This window comes from Periophthalmus magnuspinnatus, chromosome 13 (genome assembly GCF_009829125.3).
Source record: "Periophthalmus magnuspinnatus isolate fPerMag1 chromosome 13, fPerMag1.2.pri, whole genome shotgun sequence".
Classification (NCBI taxonomy): Eukaryota; Metazoa; Chordata; class Actinopteri; order Gobiiformes; family Gobiidae; genus Periophthalmus; species Periophthalmus magnuspinnatus.
This window is the reverse complement of record NC_047138.1, coordinates 18,290,903-18,315,493: the sequence shown is the minus strand read 5'-3', so window position 1 is coordinate 18,315,493 and position 24,591 is coordinate 18,290,903. Positions and strand designations below refer to the sequence as shown.

Here is a 24,591-nt window from a genome sequence, read left to right as displayed (position 1 = left end):
ACAAAGCATGTTAATGAACAGACATGACATGACAGACATGAACGTAAACACGCCGAAACATTGCTTAAAATAAAAAATCTGAATCAAATGTTAGGTACTTTTAGTATTTGCAAGTAAACAGGCAGACTAAACTCAGAATTCTCAAGTTTAATCTGTCTTTACATAAATACATTGTTTTATAGTACTTTTTCTGCATAAATAATAGTTTTTGCATTAATTTCCGTGCAGGTGTAGTCTTCTGAGAGCAGAGTTTGGATCAGATACGCAATAGTCTTGGGAGTTTTTGTCACTCTTGTCGACTACAGCCCTAGTGGAAAACTCTTAACCACTAACCTGATGTGGAAGTTCTGGACATTGACGTTCTTGTAAGGAGCAGTCTTCCTCTGGCACCACAGAAGCAGCCCCTCTTTGGCCGAGGTCTCTGCAAAGACACATCATAGGAGACTAAAGAAGCAACTCTACTTACAGGGTGTCCATAGTTGGAGAGCATGTATACCTTCCACAGAAATGTCCTGGATGGCAAAACGGAGAATGATGGTCCAGATCATTCCCAGTGTCATCTTGGTATTTCCATCCACAATTTCTGAAGTAAACAAAGACACAAACTCCTCATTGGTCACAACTCTATGAAACATCAATATAACGAACCCACTGTGCTCTCAACTATTTCTATGTATCTAGTCTTCTAAAAAATTTAAAAATTTGACTTTCTGCATCTGTTACAAACAACATTCAATTCCAAAGGTACATTGAGACTGTTGTTGTGTTCTTAGGCAGACTTTTCACCCACGTTGCCTAGAATGAATATAGTGTGCGTATGAATTGGTGGTCGTCAGAGGGGTATTTCAGCGTGTTGGAAGAGGTATTACATTACTGTAAATTGAAGCTCCCTGTAATGACTTTAAAAATGTTGTTCATATGACTACCTTTTAAATCTTTTCCATAGGCCGTTCACCAGAACAAATAAATAAAATGAGTGCATAATAATAATTTTCACCAGAGAATGCACCCATGTTCAGTAAACACAACAATTGATTGTAAAGAATATTGTTCATCACCATCTAATTAAAGGTCTTAAATACTGACTCATGTGAGTGTTTTGCCATGTTATAATGCTGTTACCTCTTCAAAAACATACCTGGTTTTGTTTCATTCACATGTTTGAGTAAGCTTTATTAGGCTTTCTGCATCCTGAAAGCTCAAAATGCTCTGTTCCACCTTGTGCTATCATCAAGAGGTAGCTTTAACATTAACAGCTATTTTAGCCTCAACTGAACTGATTTACTCTGCGATACACTGGAATAACCAGACATTGTTGCCTTTAACTTTTTTTTTTTTTTTTTTACCTTTTATTCAGTTGAGATTGCCACAGGAAGTCTACAATGTCTTCCATCAGTTTCGTGCGGTGAGGTTCATGGCTGGTGATTTACAAACACGTAAACCAGGTGTCGGCAAGTAAATTTCTTTCCCCAGTAAGTGACTTGGGCCAGAATAAAAAAGAAATTTCAAAATAAAAGTTTGGAAGTCTGTATGAAATAGCTCTAATAGTCCATCCATCCATTTTCTTCCGCTTATCCGGGGCCGGGTCGCGGGGGCAGCAGTCTAAGCAGGGACTCCCAGACTTCCCTCACCCCGGACACGTCCTCCAGCTCCTCCGGTGGGACCCCAAGGCGTTCCCAGGCCAGCCGAGAGACATAGTCCCTCCAGCGTGTCCTGGGTCTTCCCCGGGGCCTCCTCCCGGTGGGACATGCCCAGAACACCTCCCTAGGGAGGCGTCCAGGAGGCATCCTGAGCAGATGCCCGAGCCACCTCAGCTGGTTCCTCTCAACGTGTAGGAGCAGCGGCTCTACTCCGAGCTCCTCCCGTGTGACCGAGCTCCTCACCCTATCCCTAAGGGTGCGCCCGGCCACTCTGCGGAGGAAGCCCATTTCAGCCGCTTGTATCCGCGATCTTGTCCTTTCGGTCATTACCCAAAGCTCATGACCATAGGTGAGGGTAGGAACGTAGATTGACCGGTAAATCGAGAGCTTCGCCTTCCGGCTCAGCTCCTTCTTTACCACAACGGACCGATACAGCGACCGCATCACTGCAGACGCTGCACCGATCCGCAGCGTCTGCAGTGATGCTCCTCCCCGAACCGCCACCTTAACGTGGTGGAGGGGTTTGAGCACCCGAATGATCCTGGGAGCTATGTTGTCGGGGGCTTCATGCCCCTGGTAGGGTCACCCATGGCAAACAGGTCCTCGGAGACGGGTCTGACTAAGAGCGGTTCAGAAGCCCTTCATGAATAGAGTTACAACGAGGCCAGTTACGTCGCCCGGACTGGCGTTACCGGGGCCCCACCCTGGAGCCAGGCCTGGGGTGGGTGCTCGGCAGCGAGCGCCTGGTGGCCGGGCCTTTCCCCACGGGGCCCGGTCGGGCCCAGCCCGAAGAAACGACGTGGGGCCGTCCTCCCGTGGACCCACCACCTGCGGGAGGAGCCATGAGGGGCGGGTGCGGAGAGAGGCGGGGACCTCGACGACCGGATCTCCGGACATGGAGACTAGCTCTGGGGACAGCTCTAATAGTATGAAATAAAAAGCAAGCTGGTTTTAGTATCGTTTCGTATCGTTTCTTATCCTTATTCTGGTGTCTCAATTTTCAATGGATTGAAGTCATTAAATTTCTTACTACTCCATACCACTCTGTTTGAAAAGAGCGAGTCTTTCGTCCCATAGTCTGGAGCAAACCCTTTAGCTCCGGTTTTGGTCTTCCTTTACTTATAACCTCCTGCTTCACCTGAAAGTCCAGTTTAGAAACTACTTGAGTTTTAATATGTAATCCTTCATTTTTTCATTTTTTCTTCTTGTCTGGCCTCATGTTTTAAATGAACGGATTGCTAAACTTGACTTGCTAAATTGTAGCTTACTATTCTGCTGCCCCAGGAGTGACAAGAATCCCTGGGCTCACAAGTGCCCCTACCATGAGGCCAGGTGACTACGTGCCTCACCCAGCGCCTTTTCACAGCTGCTTAAAGCAGCAGCTGTCACTGCTGAGCGTACAGCACAGTCAGTATACAGTGAGGCACAAACGGCTGGTGCCTCTCTCGCATGTCTCTTCTCGGTATTTAAAAGATAAAAGTAAAAATTCTGTGATTTTGAATTAAAAAAAGAACTAAAATTGTGAAGTTAAATAGAAAATAACTTTATAGTACAAATCATTGGATTAATACAACAATTTAATTTATTTTTTCATTGTGATGACACGCAAGGCAGGGCCTCACCTGCCTCCCCTGCACGTCACTGTCTGCCATTGTACTGAGGAGTAAATAAGTTTCAACAAGCAAAACAGATGTACTTCAAACTTTGTCAATTCCAGGACTGAGAAGTATTCCCATGATTCCAGTGAAGGAGTATGGAGTTTAAAACACAGTGGTGCACTTCCTATATTACGACTTGACACCACAAGGTGGAACGGAGTTTTCAATTTGAGAAAAGAACACAGCCTAAATGTCCAAGGTTCTGTGTGCTAAATGTGTGAATGAAATAAAACACAACTGCAGGTATGTTTTTAATGAGGTTACAAGATAATTATAAGAGATAAGAAATGTGTGTAATATAGGCCCTTTAATTTGATTTCTCGGATATGTTTTATATGAGCAGACACATGAAGAGTTTCAGTCTGACTGTACACATGTACAGTACAGTGACCTACCCTCCGCTCCAATGGACACCAGCTTGACCCCTTTGCTGGCAATGAAGTCCAAGGCTTTGTTGACATTGCTGACAAAGTGGACTCTCATTTTGCCTCTCTCAGGCTTCGGTAACCGCTCTCCTGTCGAGACAAGAGCTGGAGTGAGGAGCTACAGAGGAGGGGAGTAGGGATCCTTCACAAAGCAACGAGTGGCATGGTGACCATTAGGGATGCAATTTAATCTGAATCAGAAGTGAAAACACAACCTGTCAAAAGTTTGGACACACTTTCATTAATTTTTCTTCTTTATTTTCATGATTATTTACATTGTAAATGTACACGGAAGGTATCAAAACTATGGAACATTGAATGTAGCAACCAAAAACCAAAAAAACTTAAACTTCTTTGATTAAAAAAATGTATAAATAAAACCAGCTACCCTTTGCTTTTAACTGTGGTTTGCACTTTTAGCATTGACCCTGACGCAGCACACCTGTGAAGTGAAAACCGTTTCAGGAGACTTCATCAAGGGTTTCAGCGCTGTCAACAAAGTAAAGAGTGGCTACTGAGGATTTTAAAATGAAATATAACAATATTTACTTGAGCTATTTCAATTTTTTCTTTTACTACACAATTTCATATATCTTGCATCATATATTTCATATCTTCAGTATACATTTACTAACCCGAAGGTCTGAGTCCCGCTCAGACCAATTTCTGTCGTTGTGTCCTTAGGCAAGACACTTCACCCACATTGCCTAGTATGAAAGTGGTTTGTGCGCGAATGATAGGTGGTGGTCGGAGGGGCCGATGGTGCAGATTGGCAGCCTCGCATCCGTCAGTCTGCAGCTGTGGCTACAATAGTAGCTTATCATCACCAAGTGTGGAAATGAATGAATAATGACCATAGTGTAGCGCTCTGAGCGGCTTTGAAAAAGCGCAATACAAGTGTAAGCCATTATTATTATTATTAGATAGTAGTAAACAAAAAAACATTAAATCAGAAGGCATGTCCAAACTTTTGACTGGTCAAGTACGTCCCCACAAACCACTCGGCTTTACTCAATGTTCAATTACCTTACTGTATAGTGTATACAATTATGAATTAGATAATTTACCTTGCACTCATCCTGCTTCAAAAATATAGACAATTGCTGGGTTTCATATGATATCACAACATCTAACAGTTTAAATTCATATTGGTCCAATGCAGATTTTGTGCAACGTTTTTCAGGGTCTAGTCAGTAATAGAAATGACCGAGTTTACCATTTGTGAATTTTTGATATTTTGTACGAAAACACAATGTAATCAATAAGGAAAACTGGCTTCCCCTCCCCATCTGGGATTATGACATCACATTTTAGAACCTGAAAACCACCAGTATGTGGATATGGATTTGTTGATCTATCACATCTATAAGATATCAAGACTTTCCTTTTTAAGTACCACTTTGCTTGGAAGCATCTGATGAGAAGTATTGAGCCTGACTAGTAGACGCTCTATTCTCCGGGACACTGACCTGAGATGACCTCCAGCAGCAGCATGAGCTTTAGGCCATCTCTGAAGTCCTCCTCGATGTTCTCAATCTGCACGCCCATCTTACGTAGGTGGGAGTTGCACCAGGCTGTGAAGGTCTGCAATGGAACCAAAGTATAGAGTCAGCTGTAGATCAGACCAAACAGATACATACTCAGAACAGAACATTCATATTGTAAAATAGAGGTGAGAGATTAATCAGAAAAAATTTGGTAAAAATTACATATAGAAATTCGGGCTATCAAAAGTACCTCAAATCAGATACTAATCCAAACTAAAACTAATATCGAAACTAGACACTCATTTGAGCAGGTATTGATATTAAAGTCACATTCAGAGGACAGAAATGAACCATAGACGAGCATACACCCATGGACCACTATGGAACCTACCTGGACCAGTGAGGGATTACACAGGTATAAGGCAACATGGGAATATAAAATAAAGTACTATTATTTAATGAAATCTATAGCCTTCTTACAATTTAAAGAACCTGCTAACTTTAGCAGCATACATACAGCATACATTTGTGTTGTGCACAAAACAACAGGAGTGCCTCTCTAGGAAAGTCAAAACAAAAAGTCACGGCACAGTGCGCCCTCTGCAGGATTAGCGCCGTCATGACACAGCAGATAGGCAGCTCCCATAACTAGGTAACTCCCAGTTGAGCACTCGAACTCTTTGAAACAGGGATAAAGTAGTATTTGTTATGCACTTTTCTAATTCTGGAAATATGTTCATTTTATATTGGTGAAAATGTAGTTATTGTAACAGCAACTCATGGGACTGCTCCGGGACCCACCAAATGACACCGTGCAAGTTGTTACTACAGCTCTGCAGTTGGAGCAAACTGACTGGCTCAGATTTTAATACTATCTAACTCAGAGTGATTCTCTGTGGGGTTTTGAGCAGAAGCTGTCAGATCTGTGCTGCTTAGTAGGGATGCACCAATCCTGTTTTTTCTCTTATGGTACTGAGGTTGATTAGGCCTGTCACAATCAGCTCAGTATTCATCGTGGGTACATTTACTTTGCAAAGGTGGGGATTTTTTTCATTTTAGTTGTAATACAATAAGATCTGAGTGCTAGAGGGTTGAATAAGTTACTATTATAGCCAATTATTGGTTCATTCTGCGATTTATTTGTTGCAGCTCATGTCTTTTAATGATACTGTATTTAAAAGGTTTTGCTGGAATTACCTTGCTTTATTTTACCCTTAATCAGTGGCATAAAGTAGTTAGAATATTATCATTCATCACAATATTCCCCTGTATCAATATATCGTACTTCAAATTTGTCATGACAGGCCTAGTGCTTTTAAGCTTCTGCAGATACCCAATATCTATTTTCAGTCTGTCCGTAGTAGGGGAGAAACTGAAAATAACTAGCTAACTGTTAATGACCATTTAGGTTAATAGCAGAATCGAGCTGCAACAGGTTAATCAATAAATTGCCACTAATCATTATAGGTCCAAACTTGCCATGAGCTGAGAGAAGAGAGTTAGGGCCCAGACAAAGCAGTAATTACATGAAACTGATTTGTACATTGTTTTTGATGAAATCCCTATATTTTTCTGTAACTATACTCCATCAGTATGTCCTCAAGTGGCTTCAAATTTCATTTGTCTCCGTAAAACTGATAAAAAATATAATTATCACTTTTGCGTTTCAAAATGCATTGATTTATTTATATGACTTAGTGGACAACAGCACATTGAAGCACCAGCACTTATAGCACAGATCTTAACCATTTTGTAAACTAATCTGTTGACATGAAACTGATAAAAAATATAATTATCACTTTTGCGTTTCAAAATGCATTGATTTATTTATATGACTTAGTGGACAACAGCACATTGAAGCACCAGCACTTATAGCACAGATCTTAACCATTTTGTAAACTAATCTGTTGACATGTAGTAGTAAAACATTATGACAAACGCGCCCGCCTCGCTCGGACCATGGACAGGGCACAAAGGAGCCATTCAGCTGTGACAATGGTGGCCGCACTGAGTCGAGCGCCATAACCCAGGCCCGAAAGAGGTCATCCCAAGGCGGAGGGGGGTAGGACAGAAGGGAGTAAGCCTGAGAAAGAGTTGGAGGCTGGAACTAAACCATTTTTCTGACAAGCACTGTGACTATGATTAGATATGTGTTTTAATAATAGGATTTTGTTGAAAGTTCACATTTTTAATCACGTCCAGAAAAAATTGACAAAAAGAAATATGAACTGACAAACTAATACAAAAATCACATATAGAACAGGGTTAGCAATTGATTGATTTATTTTTTATGGCCTAAAAAATATCTCTCCATGGAGAATGTTGTATTTGTTGAAAACAATGTATTAACATGTTTTATCAGTTTTACTTTTGTTTTTGACAGTCTCCCCTCCCTCTGCTCTCCACATTAAGTTACTCTCCCTTCAGAGCAGTATCGCAACACAATCAGCGTGCATCCCACTAATGAAACTACTGCAGATCACATCAGGTTTGACAAGTTACTGTATACACTTTTGTATATTTATAGAGAACTGTTGTGTGTGAGCATGGATATAGGCTTGTAGGCCGAGCATTGCACAGAATCTTACAGCTAACCATAAGGAGAGTTCGAAAAAGTCCCGAGAGATTGCTAAAATACTCAGACAGGCATGCATGGCATCTAAAACCTTTTTAGGCAAGTTTTTGATTAAAGAGAGGGTATTATGTTTTTGTTTTTCTTCCAGCTTTCTACCATATTATAAAGTATTAGGAGCCAGGGACAGCACCAACACATGATCATTGTGCTGTTTGAAAAAGGGCTATAGATGGAGCTAGAGAGAACATGTCTGATGTGAAACATGCTTCTGATTGGATGGTGCAGGGCCTGAGAGGAGAGGAAGTCAGGTCGGTGCTGGGGTTTGCAGGTTTATTTATGCCTCTTCCTGTCTTTGTTTCTTGGGGGTGGAGTGAGGGTCAGATTGCACTGCCACCAGAGTCTCTCTCCCACTGAACATGTCACTGGAAGGACCAGCACAATGCACTTTTCTGCCACATGGACTATCTGGGCTCTTCAGGATCTTCATCAGCTCATCATCTCATACAATTGAGCATGTACACATATAATTCACCTTACAGTAAAATGTTTACCATAATAGTATCTAAAGGTTTCTTCAAAATGTCTTTGCTAGCCTTAATTGGCATTATTATGGCACCATGTAGTTGTGTCGAAGCATATTGGTTACACACTTTATGCAGGCCAGTGTTAAGTAGACATTCTCACTTGTGGCGCTGTAGTATGATGAAGAGCTCCAGAGTGTGACCATTATTGGCGCACATGAATCTAAAATTTTGCCCGGTGCAACTAAAAATTTTCCTTGGGCACCTGGTAGATCCTCATCACATCCATTCTGCTGTGTTCTCTCCCCTGATCTGTAACACACATTAAATACTATAGAATACATTTTAAAAATGGTTTTAATGAACAAGTAAACAAAAAAAGCACTTGCACCTCACCTTTGACCAGATCACTAAAATGAGGCCAATGCACTTGGGGCACGCTCTGGTGCACAGAGCTAAAAATGCACAGCAGAGCTTTTTTAAATCTATCTGTGAGTGAGAAAGTGAGAGTGACTCTTTAAAGAGCAGTATCAGACCTGCAAGTGTGCACTGTGTTTAATTACTTCAATAAGGCTGTCGTTGCGCGAAGTGAAAAAGAATAAATCTAGACAGCAAAAGACATCAAAGATCAACAATTGAAATTACAGTTCACTATAGTAAGTGCAATTTGAAAGATCCTTAAAAGCACAGAACTCTCTCTCTGAAGCCAATATTTATTTCATAGCTTTTAATTTATTAAAATTTATTAAACTTATGGCCTTCAACCCATTCCTTTTAAAGTTAAAGGTAAATTCTTAATGTCATTTTATCAAATAAAACTTTCCATAAATACAACTAGTCATTACCATTATTTCCTTTATTTTTTTCTTTAACAAATGTGTAGTATGTTGTGAACTGGATCTGAATCTGGGTAAAAGTAACTAACCAGGTTATTCATTTAGCCCTTACTGTTGAAGCAATTTAAGGACAATATATTACAATGGCTTAAATAAGCAACAGGCTTTGGTGCATCCAAACAAATTGTTAGTCTAAATTGTAAGATTGAGAACTACATAATCAGGGCTTTGCAGCACATCTTAGTATTTGTAGCATGTTCTTCCAATAAGCAAACCCATCATAACTCCTGCCAACTCAGTCACTATAGTAGTGCCTTTCATTGGTCCACACCAGCAAAGTCAGTGAGTGACACCTCAGGACATGGTGCAGACTGAACAGAAGCTATGCTCCATTGGATCATATATTCCACATTCATACAAGTTTCTTTTGCTCTCTTTGAGCGCAGTTTGAAAACTGGCAAAATAAACATGACTGAACAAATGTATGGTGTGACATGTCTTATGCCAGAGCCCAGAGCCTCCAAATATCTGTGCAGGTTGGTAGCAAAGGCCACTTCCTGTCCTGAGAAGTGCAACACAGGAAGCAGCGGGGGCGGAGGATGTGCATGTTCATTATTCAGGAATGTGCCGCACAAGTCAAGAGTCCAGGACGTCAACCATTTCCCGGCCTGTGCGGTCCCCTACAGCGCTGCTTCACCAGGGCACAGCACCACCCATGGGACCTCACAGGCACAAAACATGTTAGATTTAATCACACGTTTGCAAATGTGATTTTGATTTGCAATATAAATAAACACACACTTCACTTTGCAGTGTACAGTGTAATTCGAGTGGATGAATTGGACTACCTTTCCTTTTCCTAAACTAAAACATGCCCGATGTATTAATTTACTTTCTGTTTTTATCACTACAAACTACACTGTTGGTCTAAAACAGCTTAAAGTAGGCCTGGGCAAAAAATAAATAAATCAATTAAATCAAATCGAATTTTATGTTCAAGTCCACAGGAGCACAGCTTTAGAAGTAATGTGCTCTTCCTTGACTACTTTGAAATCAGTGAGGTCAAAGTAAATGTTGTGAAAGTACAAATCATATTTTTTGCCCCACAACAGCTACAGGTTTAATGAAGCCACAACAATGTTAAGATTACTTAGTTTTATCTCATCCATAAAACCCATTTAACCCATTGGTCATTGGGGGAAATGTGATCACTTCTCAATATAATGATGCTTATATGCTGCAAACTACACATCACATAAACAACATATAATTTTCTGTAGTTTGCAGCACATTTTTAATGTGTATTTTTGGGGTGTTTGAAGTGTCCCATCGTCGTCGTCCCCGAATTCCCCTGGGAAACTCTGGCTCTTTTTTGTATTTGGCAGCATTATATGTTTTTGTATATGATTACAGAGCCTTATTTCAATAAAGGAAAAAAAAAAGAGGGAAACTAACGCTTTTGGGTCGGTTCTCGGATAGTGTATTCTCACAAGGGCTGCAGGGGGAGCTCTGTTGCTGAAGTTACTTAGTTCTGCTTTAATAACAGAAATGGGATCAATAATGACTTCCTGTTCAGTCCAACCCTACAGAACTAAGAAACATTGCCTCTAGTGGGATTTCACCACACCAGGCACTTGTTCTGAAGTTTGCAATTAGAAAAGTGAAAAGGAGATTTTCTGAGCATTCAAAATCAGGACAATCCAGGATTACCTAATCATACATAAATTGCATAACAAACATAAATTTACCACAGAAATGCTCAAAACGAGTTTGTGATGGATTTTGGACTTAAAAAATTTGAGAAGTCCAGATTTCTACCTGTGCCACAACTATCAGAGAAAATGTGAGTAATTTGAGGCTCAGGAGTTCATGCAAGAGTGAAGCAAAATATACCTCCAGATATGTTTGACTGTTGTTGTCTCATCAAAAACATAGTTAAAATCTCAACAAAGACAATTTTGCATAATATATGTTCATTAAAGACGTCCAAGAGCATTGCCCCTTGATGGGACACTGAAATAATAACAGCCATAATAAAAACCATCCCGAGCATGTCAGAAATGCTATAAAAGGTCAAAGCTACAGGATTAGTAGGTGTTAAGAACTTAACTCATGTTTACCCAGCCGTAACTACACTTAAATAAGAGTGTTACTAGTGATTTGCAGATTTTGAATAGATTTTTTTTTAACATTCCCCCACTGACACCTCAAAACCTTTACTGCAAACACACGTCTGCACTTCTCAGCAAAGGTTCACATGTTCAGAAGCACTAGCGACAAAATTAGAAACGTGACTATGGTCGGTTTGAATGAGTTTTAAAAAAGTGTGAAACTACAGAGCGGAAATTATTGACAAAGAAAGAGAAGTGGTTTGGTCCTGTGTGTAAGATGAGCTTCTGCTTTTATTTGAAGGCTCTGTCACCAACCACAAATTTGAAAATGCTAAATACAATAGTTATATGACAGTTGGCACATGCATAAAATGCCTAAGCAAATTTTAATTAAAAAGACACATTTGACTCTGGACTATCATTGCACATGAGCAGCGTCATCAGGATGGAGGCAGTGGAGCAGACTGAGAGCGGAGCAGATTGTGCAGAACGCGGCTCGACTGGAGATTCAGGTCCTTCAACAGCAAAACATCATCCCGCCCATTTCCCACGTTCTTTACCTTATAAGGAAACTCACTTAAAAGCCTAACAAAGTGACAATAGCCCCCCACCCCCCCACCCACCCACCACCACCACCACCACCACTTCCACTTCCACCTCTGTCCGGCTACTGTCCGTTAACACAAAATACACTAACAGGGAGAGACTGGTATTTTGATTATAATTTAAAACATACAAAAAAAAAAAACACTCCAGCTGCCCGTGTTTACTAACACAAGTAATAAAAAGTGAAATAGGTTACTTCAGATAAGTTAAGTTATAATATGCTTTGTTGTCCCAGTAGCCAAATTCAATCCATCCAAGCATACTTCTTGGGCCAGCAGTATGGGACAGACCAGGGGTAGTGTACCCATCTCAAGCTTTGAAGCTACATTGAGAGTACTTAGCTGCAGGATTTTCATGGTGGCCAAGTGGCTAGCACTCATGCCTTACAGCAAGAAAGTTCCAGATTCAATTTCCAGATCACCCAGGCCTTTCTGTGTGGAGCTTACATGTTTCTCCCCATGTCTGGGTGAGTTTCCTCCAGGCACTCCAGTTTCCTCCATCAACAAACATGCACAATAGGCCAAATCCTCCAGCTAAGGTAGTCCTGACAAAACCTAACTCAAGTTGGAGATGGGTCACCGGGTGCGGCACAGTGGCGCCCACTTTTCCTGACAGGTTGCCCCAGGAGTATTAAAGGATGGGTCAAATGCAGAGGATAAACTTCCCTACAGGGACAATAAAGTGTACAAGCCAATAATGACCACTGTATTACCCTGAAAATTTCAAATGGTGCTATATATAAATCCAATGCATGTTATTAATATCAATGTTCATTTTATGGAAGGACTCTGCACATAACCCTCCTGAACACAACACGAATGGTGTCGCACATCTGTTGACAGCCAATCAGAACACAGCAGACCGCATAACCCAGAGGCCGACAGGAGTGGTGGCTTAGCGAAAGTGTGGGGCTTTGTTAAGAGTAATGCAGACGACTAATCCGCTGGAGGCCAGTTTTGATTGGATCAGAGCAGACTGTACGCTGGTACAACTGGACTTCCCTGACCCACATTCAGCGTGGCCATAGGGGGAGGGGCCTTTTCTATGGGGCAGCCCCCATCTTCTGCTGAGCTCTCCACACATCACTACATTTTTAAGAGAAAACTTGTTCAAAGATAAAAATATTAAAATTGCTATACAAAGGATTCCATAGCAACAACAGCAGTAGTATTTGGGGTGTCAGATGGTTTGAGAATTTTGCGTGGGTTTTTCTTGAGCCGATACACCAGTACAAAAAGAGGGCCAAGAGCCTGAGCACAGACTGTAAATATTTGATGGCTTTCAATGGAACCTCACTACTATCACACTTCAACAAGCTGCAGCTGCCTCCAGGACAGCTCACGTGAAGTAAGCCGATACCACCACAGGACACTAGGATATCCACACTTGTTTCAGTATGGGACCTCCAGGAGAAGGCCCAAACTCCCAGACATTCACCTGTCTGTCCAGGTCTGATGAAACTAATCCATCGCTCTGGAAATTTCCTAACCTGATGGGAGTTTAGTTTAAAGCACACCTATTCTGCAAAATCGACATTTCAGAGCTTTTAACCATGTTATACTTGTTTCCCCTCAACATTTATTTACTCGAAGTTGTATTTGGAGTGATTTGAGCATGTTTGAGCAATCTTTAATCACTTATTTTCAAGAAGCCAATCAACCCCCATTTTCACCTCCACAGGCACACGCCCACTCTGTACTTAATTAGTTCTCCAGTTTTATTTTCTTAATTAGAGATGTGCGTAGGATTCAGCCGCGTTGCGTAGTCATTTTGGTACAAATGAAAAAAATTTATCGCTCACCATTATGATGCGCAGCCATCTATCAGAGGTGCCAACAGCTGCACTGCACTTTATTGTGATGATGTTTATGGTGACGTGAGCCCCCATTGTGCACCACAGTCTTCTAACACAGAAGTCAGCCAGCTTGTTTTTTAATTAAATCGTCAATTAATATTGCGATTTCAAATGTCCAAATTATAACAATGATCCACAAGTGTCATAGATTATAACTATATAGCAAACACTAGCACGATAGGTCATCTTTAAAAAAAAATGTCTGAGCATTGAACTCCATTATATTTAAATTTTACATATGGTTTAACCTGCAAAAACAGTTGTAGAACTCTGTAGTTTATGATAGGTTGGTAAAATAGCATCGAATTGTCATCGGTAGTGGAAAAAAGGAATGCTTTTGTCAATACGACACACCTCAATTTAAACTCATATCAGCAAGGAGGCTGTCTGGAGCACAGCATTTACCGTATTTTCCGCACTATAAGGCGCACCTAAAAACCTTTAATTTTCTCAAAAACCCACAGTGCGCCTTATAATCCGATGCGCCTTATATATGGATCAATATTGGTCAATTATGACACCCGTAGTCAGGAGGCGTCGCCGAAGTAATAGCGGTAATAACCCTTTAAGGACTGAGCACACTATGGGCCAGTATAGCTTACCTAGACCTAGACTTTTATTCTTTTTTAGCCATAAAAATCATGTTAAACGAAGTATCAGCATTTGCTGCATTTTTTCCACACAACTACTTCTATTTTACACATCCATCCGTATTTTTTCTTTTACGCGTCGAATAAATGAGTGAAAATCCCCGCAGCCCCGCGCTCTCATTCGTCACCTTCAGGACAACAGAGGCAGATTACCGTAATGACGGTAAAATATTTCGATAGCCCCATGTCTCCGCTTTGAGACGCCGTTTGAATTTACATGAGAGCACGACTGGGCGCGGAGTTACGCTGCTGGAAAGTCCGCAACCATGAGTCTAACGGCAACGACAGGATCCGACGCTATAGGGATAACGGGGAGACGGGGAGACGGGGAGACGGGGAGACAGCGCCGGGCGACATACGCCACAATCTGCCAATGGATCGCGGATGCCTGGGCTGATATGTCAGTCTCAACTGTGGTCCGAGTTTCACGAAGGCAGGAATTGTCACTGAACTGTTAAGACAACAGCAGCGACACGGATAATGGCGATTTTGACGAGACGGAATCGGGCACTTTGAATGAGCTCGCCCAACTGCTCAACTCAGACACTGAAGAGGAAGAACTCCACGGATTCGTGAATGAGGAATGAACTGAAAAAGTGAGGCTTTACGTGTTTCTTTCACGTGTTTACAACTAAACAAGGCTGGGAGATATTGTGAATATGGACATTAACGTTTGAACAACGTTGAGTTATTGTTATTGCGTTGCACTATTTCGAGAGTTACTATATTGTGATGCATTAACTTGTTTTGTGAGTTTGACTGACTTATCTGACTGTTTTGTTGACGTTCCCTTTAGCGCAGCTCCATCTCGTGGATGCGTAACACAACCCCAGCTACTACAGTAGTTTATATTCTATGTGCCTTATAATGCGGTGCGCCCTATATATGAAATTTGTTTTAAAATAGGCCATTCATTGAAGGTGCGCCTTATATTCCGATGTGCCTTATAGTGCGGAAAATAAGGTACCTCAAAGTGTGGCCCTAAGCCAGTAACAGCAAGGTCTTTGCATCTGAAAACAGACTAGACTCACTTGATCACATGCATGCTCTAGCCTGTCTAAAATTAAGGTTGATGAATGGACTGCTAAAAATTGCAGAAAATTGTGGCAGCCAATCAAATGTGCTGGCACAGAGCCTGGTATATGGGCTGTCTACATACACAAGGTGATATGGACAGTGTTGGAGACAGTGGATTGTCCGTCATGCACCATTAATCCCTTACCCCTATTCTCAAGTCCCTGCACTGGCTCCCTGAAAAATGTCAAATTGATTTTAAAGTTGTTAAGAGCTTGAAAAGTAAGCAACACAAACTAGCACCTGACCATTTCTCTGACATTCTCAACTATCCTCCAGAACCCTCCACTTTGGGTTAGGAGCACTTTATTATCTACAATAAGGTTCCTCTCTAGTACAGAAAAAAGGGTACAAGCAATAATTATGGAGCCAAACCCAAATAATGCTTAGGGTTATATAGAAACTTTGTGAGATACCAGATTACCTTCTTCAAGAACTTAAAGCAACATATAAGTAATAGTCATTTGAGTCGTTTCATTAAACTAAACTATGCACTTGCCGAGGGCTGGTTCTGAGTCTCGGTCATTAAGGAAGTTGATAGGGATCTTAGGCTGATCTGTAGAAGTTTAAAGGTTATTATAAACACAGCACTTCTTAAAGGGGTTTTGGTAAAGGTGGGCATTTCCTCTACATAATCTTGCATTTTGCAGATTAAGACGGTCTGTGTTTTTGCTCTAACCTCCTGCGTAAAAATGCTCCGAGCTGTAGCGAGGTAGGCGCCCCTGCTACTGGGAGTGTGGGGGGCAGGATCTGGAGTTCCACCACGCACTCCGAAAGTCATTAAAATGTTTTTGACCAGTGGAAAACAGGACAGTTCACCCCTTACAGCAGAGAGCCCCCTCCCACTGGCCTGAAAGACTATAATGGGCAACCAAAGGAATGTAGCGCTTCTGTGGGTTGCCAATGGCAGCACATAGCAGCCGGTGGGAAGGGGATGCATTCCTTTGGTCTATTGTTCAGTGCTCGTACTGGAGCTCAGCTGAGGGAGCCTTCAGCTGACCCAGGATCAGCTGGCTTGCACTGACAGAGGGAAAGCCCACACTCTGGAGGAGGAACGTCAAGATTACTCAGATCACAATATAATCCTAAAAAACTACAAAAATAACAAATTATGGTAATTGTAGAAGCAAAATTAAATAATGACAATTTAGTGTATGGTCAATAAAAGTAAACTAAATGAAACGTTTTTGTCAGCCATCTGGTAATAGTGTGATTTGGGCTTTAGCTTTGAAAAGGAAATTGATTATGAGACCATCCCTCCAGACAGCAGCTTTACTCCTCCTTAGAATTACCCCCAAAAATATTTACAGGACTTGAAAACTCATGTTCATTTGTGCATAACTTGACACCACTTAAGAGTAAATTAAATGGTAATGGGCAAAACAGTTTCAGCTTCACAAAGAATCCAGCCATTTGTCTGTACTCCAAAGGCTTCAGAAGCAGCTTCAGTTACAAATAGGGTCATTTTAGAGGGGTGGGTGGAGTTATCCTGCATTGTAAGCATTTTTTAACATGCTTTTTGTAACATGTTTGTACAGATCTAAACTACAATGTTAGTAGTGTTTATGCAGAATAAGATTTTTCTTTGTGAAGGAAATTTTGGTACTTCAAACACTGCAGTTTGGATTTGCTAATTGTGTCCATTCATATGGCGATTTTGAATCAATTATCATTAATCTTGCAGCCCTACTTTTCACCTGGTTGTTTATGTTAACTTGACTTTATCAATCAGAAGACTCAATAAGGCTGGTCCCATACTAGTGGAATGATGATTTCAGTTTTTAGGTTAAGACATCAATAATCATGAATAAAAGTAAGTGTGTGTCATGTTAAAATTTGATAAGTGACATCCCTATAGGTCACAATTACTACTTTATCAACTTACTGTTCAACACATGATTAATCGGACAGTATATTACAGGGCTTTATATTTCTTATGTCTACATCATGTGGGGAAATTTTTGTTATTTCATAATACAATAGGACTTGACGTGTTGAGGATTGAATAATTAAAATCTTTGCCTCAGAGATAGTTGCAGGCAGATGTTTTTATGAGTTTAGTGGGGTTGCGCTGCTTTGTGGTTGTGTCACTGGCATTAAGGAAGTTTCAATATTACTGTTTATCGTAATGTTTTACTGCAATATATGGCACGTCAAGCTTTGTTATCACGACAACTTAATCTCTACTCCGGAGTCCACACTTTCCACTATTCCCTCCACTATAGGGAACCAGAACCCTGATGCTTCAATCATTCCCTGTCTAAAGATAAACCTTGAATGAAAATAAAAAATTGGTACAAACACCTATAAAAAGGCGAACTAGTAAGTGAGGCAGCCAGTGATACAGCCTAGGTTGAATAGCTCACTGATTAGGGTGTGAATGAGGGAATGTTTCCTTGCTGTAGAATGATTTTGGTCCAGGGAGGAAGAGAAGCATTGTATACATGTGATCACTGAGCATTGTTTGAGCTGTTTGTTCAGACAACATGGAAACAACAGCAATCCCACAGCTCAGCCTGCCCTGACCATCTCATCTGTTCCAGGACTGAGGAGCAAATGCTACAGATATGTGAATGAGGGTCATAAAGTTAAAGACAGCAGAGGTGGAAAACTATCACACTGTCTTGGAAGACTCAGAGAACAGGGCTGGGAGATGAGAACCTAAACTGGCCATGAATCTGATGCGTCACTAGTACAAAAAGTCTCCATGTTAAATGTTCACTCCCAAAAATTATTGTTTTATCTAACATATATTGAACTATATGTTGATATAGTAATTATAGTGACAGGTCAAGTCCTGCCGCCTTAGGTCTACAGCTGTACCCTCACAGGCAGCAGCAGGAAAGTTGACGGATCAGGGAATGCCATACATGTCTGATGTCCAGGCAAATTTCGAATGGGCTGCTTACTTTTTTAGTATCAATATTTGCTCAAATGAATATCTAGTTTCTATACTAGTTTTAGTATGAATTAGCATCTGGTTTTCAATACTTTTCAACCCTACGACACCCTACAACAGGAGAACATGATGGGACTGGTGGACAAGACAGGAACAGGGCAGGGCATCAGATAGTAGGACATGACAGTAAGATGACATGACAGGAGGACTGCTTTGACTTCTGGGTGCTTACTGCCTTGCCATGAGAAAACTGTGAGAATAACCGTCGTTGGGAATGTGCCACAGCGCTCAGAGGTACAATCACAACAAAGACATGTTCAAACACGTGGGAAGGTTGTTTGCATTCGAGACTCTAGAGAACCCTGCTTTTTGCTCCCACAAAAAGTAAAGTGGAAACTCACCTCATGGAATGTTTGACAGCACAAAACTGTCCCACACTGTCCCACACTGTCCCACACTGTCCCACACTGTCCCACACTGTCCCACACTGTCCCACACTGTCCCACACTGTCTACCCCTATACCTATCCCAGCCCTGCCCTTCTCCCTGTTCCACATTATAACCCCCCCCCCCTTTCCCTCCTGCCCAGCCCTTCTCACACACCAGTGACCACAAGTGGTTAGCTCATTGCACAAGATCTGTTAATGATTGGCAACAAGACTTTCCTTTCAAGAAACTTTGACCCGGCGAGCTCTCAGTACAAATATGCACACACCTACTGCCCTGACTCAGGCACAAGAGCAGGTCACACAAGTATCCCTCTAAGGAAGTTACAGAGCTACTCACTGATAAGGGTGTGATTAAAAAAAGCATATTAAAATTTGTCAGTGTCTATATGGGTGATGTAACTAACTGGTTGCAACTCTGGATACTTTTCTGTAAGGCCTACTTGAAAGTTGACATATTGAGAGGTAGGGTTGTCAAAAGTATTGAAAATCAGAGAACTAGAACTTCACGGTTCAAGGTCACAGGACAGAAATGAACCTTCCCTGGATAGCTTTGGAATGATCTTGAGCTTTATTAGAACAAGTATAAGACCACATAGACTAGTATACACCCATGGACCACTATGGAACATACCTGGACCACTGGACCACACAGATGTAAGGCCACATGGGACTAGAAAAGAAATGACTATGATTTAATGACATTCTATTGTCTAAAGAAAGTGTTTTTATTGGTATTGTGGTATCAGAATCTGAATTGAGTATTGAGTCTATTCCTTCCTATCAGAATTTTATATCGTGACAACACTATTGAGATTTGCCCAGTGATTAGCAGGTTTCCTCATCAGCATGTAAAAAATGCCCAGGACAATGTGTGGCACGCTGTCGAACCAACAACAGGAATGTCAGAAATGTGAGGCTGCAGCACCAAAGCCAGCTGTACAACACGCCCTGCTCCTGGAATACCACCACTACTACTACTACTACTACTACTACTGCTGTATTACTTCACATTAGGTCTACTCCTACAGTACAGAGGTACGAGTAGTGTATGATACTAGGCTAATTCAAAAGAAGAACCAACACACTGGTCCAGGTCGAGCAGGATGAAGTCAAAGATAAAAAAGAAAGGTCCACAGGTCCATAGAATTCTACACAAAATATCTAGACTATCAAACATCCCCAATAACCCCAATGTCAAAGGGAGGATTTGTGCACTAGATAGGAATGCCTTTTGGCACTAGGATTGAATGCCTAATGGCCCATAGGATAGAGGGCAGGAGCTGACTGTAGGCCTGACATCTCTGACGACTGCGACTGATAAGCATTGTGTGCAAAGATATAGCAACATGTTACAAAGTTCGATGCCAACTCAATGCGATGCTCCTAGAGCCAGACAGAGGCCCTTTCTCCACAATCTGAAGTGTGGGCTCTTAAGTATCTGCTGAAGTTCAGGGAATACATAAAAAACTACAATGAGATGTTCAACATGGCTGAGTAACAATCGACTAGACGAGGGGATCTGGAGCGGCATAAAACGGGCCTCCTCCAAACTGGTAAGGCTAGCATTCCTGATAACGCCCAGAGCACTCTCGGCTCTAGCTTTTCCAGGGCCATGGCGGATTTGCAACATTGTGGCGCTCCGCTTCCGCCGCGGAATAGAAGAGAAAGCAAAGGAGAAAGCAGCCAGAGGCTGACATCAGTCCGCCTTTTACGCGCGGCGCACACGTTAGCTAAGGAATCTAGAGAGGGTAGAGGAGAGGAGGCAGGGGTGAGCGGAAAAGTCCAGAGGGAAAATCGAAGCCGAGAGGTTGCAGAAGTCCCCCAGTCCCCAACACCCCTCCCAGGCCAGAGCCCCGGTGCCCGCTTACCTTGCGCTGTTGCCGTTCCCACGCAGGGTCCAGCAGCAGGTCGCGGTCCCAGTCGTTTTCTTGCTCCATGTAGGCATTCTGCGGCCCGCCGGCAGAGTACTGGTTGTTGGCGGCGTGATAATCGACCATGTTAACGAAGGAGGAGAGCACGACACCAAGGAATGAGCTGCAACAATCGAACAGAACGAAAAAGGAAAAACGCAAAGATGCGAGGGGGCGCGGGGGCAGCAGGCCAGGGACAGCTCAGGCTCTCCTGGTCCAGAGGAATGTTTTCTTCGTCCGGCTCCTGCCACAAGAAAAGAGATGTGAACAGTGTGACTGTGGGAGGATCGGCCGCTCCTACAATGTGCAGCTGCTGTCAAGCGCCACGTGCTCCGCCGCAGTCGCGCTTCCGCCCAACCCGCTGCCTCTGGACAATAAGCGCATTCTTCAGAAACATGAGTCTTGCGAGAATCTGTGAGGCCCAGGCGCCAGTTATTTGTGATATACTGATACACAACGTAATGATGTGCCACATTTAAATGAGCAGAGTCTATCATAAACAGAGTTAGGCCAATGTGACACCGTTTGGGTATTTTTCTTTAACTGAACGTGGAAGTTTATTTTGACAGGCTACTTGTGGGAGTTCACCAATCCGTGAGATTGTTTCCGTGATCATTTTTTTTTTTCTGATAAAAAGCTTGTCTCTACGTAGATGTTGGTTAGCCTGGTATGTTCCATAGAATGGCAATAAACTTTTATATTTCCATGGAGAAGGTGAGAGAAGGTGACGCCACCTGGCCAAATTACAAGTCAGATCTGTGGAGAGGTGTGAGCTTCCAGTGAGAATATGCTACATGTTTTTATGATTTTAATGATTAAAACATCTATTACTGAATTAACATATATGTTTAATGCCATACGACAGGCCTATTCACATTCCAAGCAAAGCAAATTCAAGAGAGGAGTAGGTGGCCTCTTGTCTGGCAAATCTAGAATGATATCTCTCTGTATTTTTTTATACACTCTGGTCCTCGGTCCTTCCATCACTTCTCAAGCCAGGACCATGTTTGTGCAGTCACATGTGTTTATTTCAGTGATGCATGTGAAACAGAGGAGCTCATTGGTCACTTATCATTTACAGACAAAATCACATTTCCCTCACCTCAAATTAACAGTTCAGTGCTTTGCTCATAGATTCTGCAATGTTCTTCAGCCCCCTGTGATATTTTTTTCCCTTTTTTCCCCCTCATAAATCATCTTATTGTTTTGATACAAATGGACCATAAAAAAAACAAAAACAAAGTTTATCGGTTTTAAATTAACCAATATGCTGACAACAATTTCACACAAACTAAACACTTTTAGAATTGAAATTGTGATGGTAGGCTGAGATATGATACGCACCATGTTACAGTAGGTGGCTGTGTGCACCTAAACCTTTGGTTGCAACCCAGCATATAACCAAGCCGGAGGAAGAAGAGGGCAGAGTTATATCCCACAGTTCCAAGTTAAGGCCTAAATGTTAATTTTGCATTGTTGGGCTCGGGTCTAGAGCCATACCTTCCAAGTACTCTTAGGAAGCTATTTTGAACCTAAGCTAACTAAAGTAAATATATAGAATCTCTCAACTGAACAAAAAGTTGTAGGAGTGAAGATGTTTTGCTGCTCATCCAAGCCCCTGCTTCAGTTCTGGTCAGATTGCTGGTGGACACTGCCTTATATCTATCTGAAGGGAGGAGCTAACACCTATTGTTTACAGTGTCTGGTTCTAGGTCTGTTGAGCTACACTGAAAATTGCTTCTTTAACTCCCCTCCTCAAACCATTTCTTTTCTCTGGCTAAGATCTATACCTCACTATCTTCGAAGGAGAGGTTAGTGTCTTTGAGATGGAGATGTACGACTCCTCTGGACTGGGAGTGCAGAGGAGCTCTCACGGTGGTGTTGGTACATTCGCTTATGGAGAGGCTGTTTAGTTTCTCCAATGTAACGCTCACTGCACTTTTCACTACACAGAATGGAGTAGACTACATTGCTTTGTGGTTCGGGGCTTTGTCCTTTGGGTGAACCAGTTTCTGTCTTAAAGTGTCTGTAGGTTTGAAATAGACCAGAATCTCATACTATCTGAAAATTCTCTGAAGCTTTTCAGACACAGTAGCTGTGTAAGGAATAGTTACACCTTTCCGTCTAGGTTCAGACTCCCTGTTGTCCTGTTTTTAGCTCTCTTAGATCTATTGAAAACCCATTTTAGACATCCACAAGCCAAGAGGGCTTTCTCCATGTGTTGTCCCTCCTTCACTTTTTGGGAATGTTTGTGGGAACCACTTGAGTCCTATGTTGTAGTATACCGATAACTCCGAGTTTGTGCTGCAATGGATGGTGTGAATCAAACAGCAGGTATTGGTCAGTGTGTGTGGGTTTACTGAAGACTTCTACCTGGAGACCCCGGTCCTCTCCTATAGTTACTGCACAATCTAAGAAGTCCACTTTGTTCTCCTTGGCCTCTTCCTTGAACTGTTTGGGTCCACAGCATTAATATGTACAGTAAAGGGTTTCAGATGTTGAGTTTTGATATTAGTCCAGTTGTCATCATCCACATATCGTTACCAATGCATGGGTGGAGTGTCAAGAAATGAGGCCAATGCATCTTGTGCAAATTGGTTCATATATAAGATAGCCATAATAGGAGAGACTGTGAGTCCCTGGCACAGCTGTGAATTTGCCTGTAGAAGTTTCTTCTGAACTGGAAATGTGTGGTATTTAAACACATTCACATCAGTTGGCAGATTTGGTCAGGTGACATTTTAATTCTCTTATAGCTTAATATCCTGCAGTAGTCTCCCCCTTGCTGCCTCCTACTGATTTAGGGATACAAGTGAAAATAGAGATCACATCAAATAAAATCATTGTCTCATCCAAATCGAACTGGAAATGTTTGACTTTGCTCACAAATTCTGTTGTGTTCTCAACATGGCGCTCCATGCTACTAACCAGAGAATCCAGGATGGTCTTCAGAGTCTGCTACATACAATGGGTCTCCTTCTTTTTGGATTTTTGGAAGGCCATGCAAGGAATGGACTCACCAGGATAGTCTGTAATACAGCTGTTGATCAATGACTTCTTCCTTCTCCGGATTCTGTAAGCAGTTTATGATCTTCTTTTTGTACCCACTAGCGGGGTCTCGTTTCAGTAATTCTTAGGTTGTGGTGTCATTAAGGAGGCTGTTCACCTTAGCCTCGTAATCAGCTGAGTTCAGGATCATCGTGCATCTCTCTTTGTCAGCTGGCAAAACTAACATCAAACATCTCTCACCTCCAACAGGAACAACCAGCTTCCATTTTTCCATATGCAGGCTTATGCACAGCGTGATACAAGTGACATGAGTGTAGTAGAGTGAATTCATTCAGACAAGTGAGAGGGCAGACAGGTGAGAGAGCAGCATAACAACAGATAATTGAGAGGAGGGGGTGATGTCGGACAGGTGAGAGGGAGGAGTGACATCAGAGAGGTGAGAGGGAGAAGTGAGGTCAGAGAGGTGAGAGGGAGGAGTGATGTCAGCAGGTGAGAGGGAGGAGTGATGTCAGATAGGTGAGAGGGAGGAGTGATGTCAGACAGGTCAGATAGGTGAGAGGGAGGAGTGACATCAGCAGGTGAGAGGGAGGAGTGATGTCAGATAGGTGAGAGGGAGGAGTGACGTCAGACATGTGAGAGGGAGGAGTGACGTCAGCAGGTGAGAGGGAGGAGTGATGTCAGATAGGTGAGAGGGAGGAGTGACGTCAGACAGGTGAGAGGGAGGAGTGATGTCAGACAGGTGAGAGGGAGGGGTGACATCAGATAGGTGAGAGGGAGGAGTGACGTCAGGCAGGTGAGAGGGAGGAATGATGTCAGATAGGTGAGAGAGGAGAGAGATCAGACAGGTGAGAGGGAGGAGTGACGTCAGACAGGTGAGAGGGAGGAG

General features: G+C 42.2%; 1 protein-coding gene across 2 annotated transcripts in view; it reads right to left on the bottom strand.

Annotated features, from left to right (window-relative positions):
- The window catches only part of actn4 (actinin, alpha 4), a 36,153-nt gene extending 15,172 nt beyond the window's left edge, over nt 1-20,981 (bottom strand). Inside the window, exons 1-5 of one of the 2 annotated variants that reach the window (XM_033976418.2) lie at nt 20,655-20,981; nt 5,193-5,307; nt 3,694-3,813; nt 497-583; nt 334-421 (exon numbers count right to left, since the gene is read on the bottom strand). In XM_033976418.2, coding sequence (XP_033832309.1) covers nt 334-421; nt 497-583; nt 3,694-3,813; nt 5,193-5,307; nt 20,655-20,783 — 539 coding nt within the window. In that variant the 5' untranslated portion in view covers nt 20,784-20,981. The remainder of the gene's footprint in view (nt 1-333; nt 422-496; nt 584-3,693; nt 3,814-5,192; nt 5,308-20,654) is intronic. The other variant, XM_033976420.2, reaches the window with a different exon arrangement.
- Between the last annotated feature and the right edge of the window lie 3,610 nt (nt 20,982-24,591).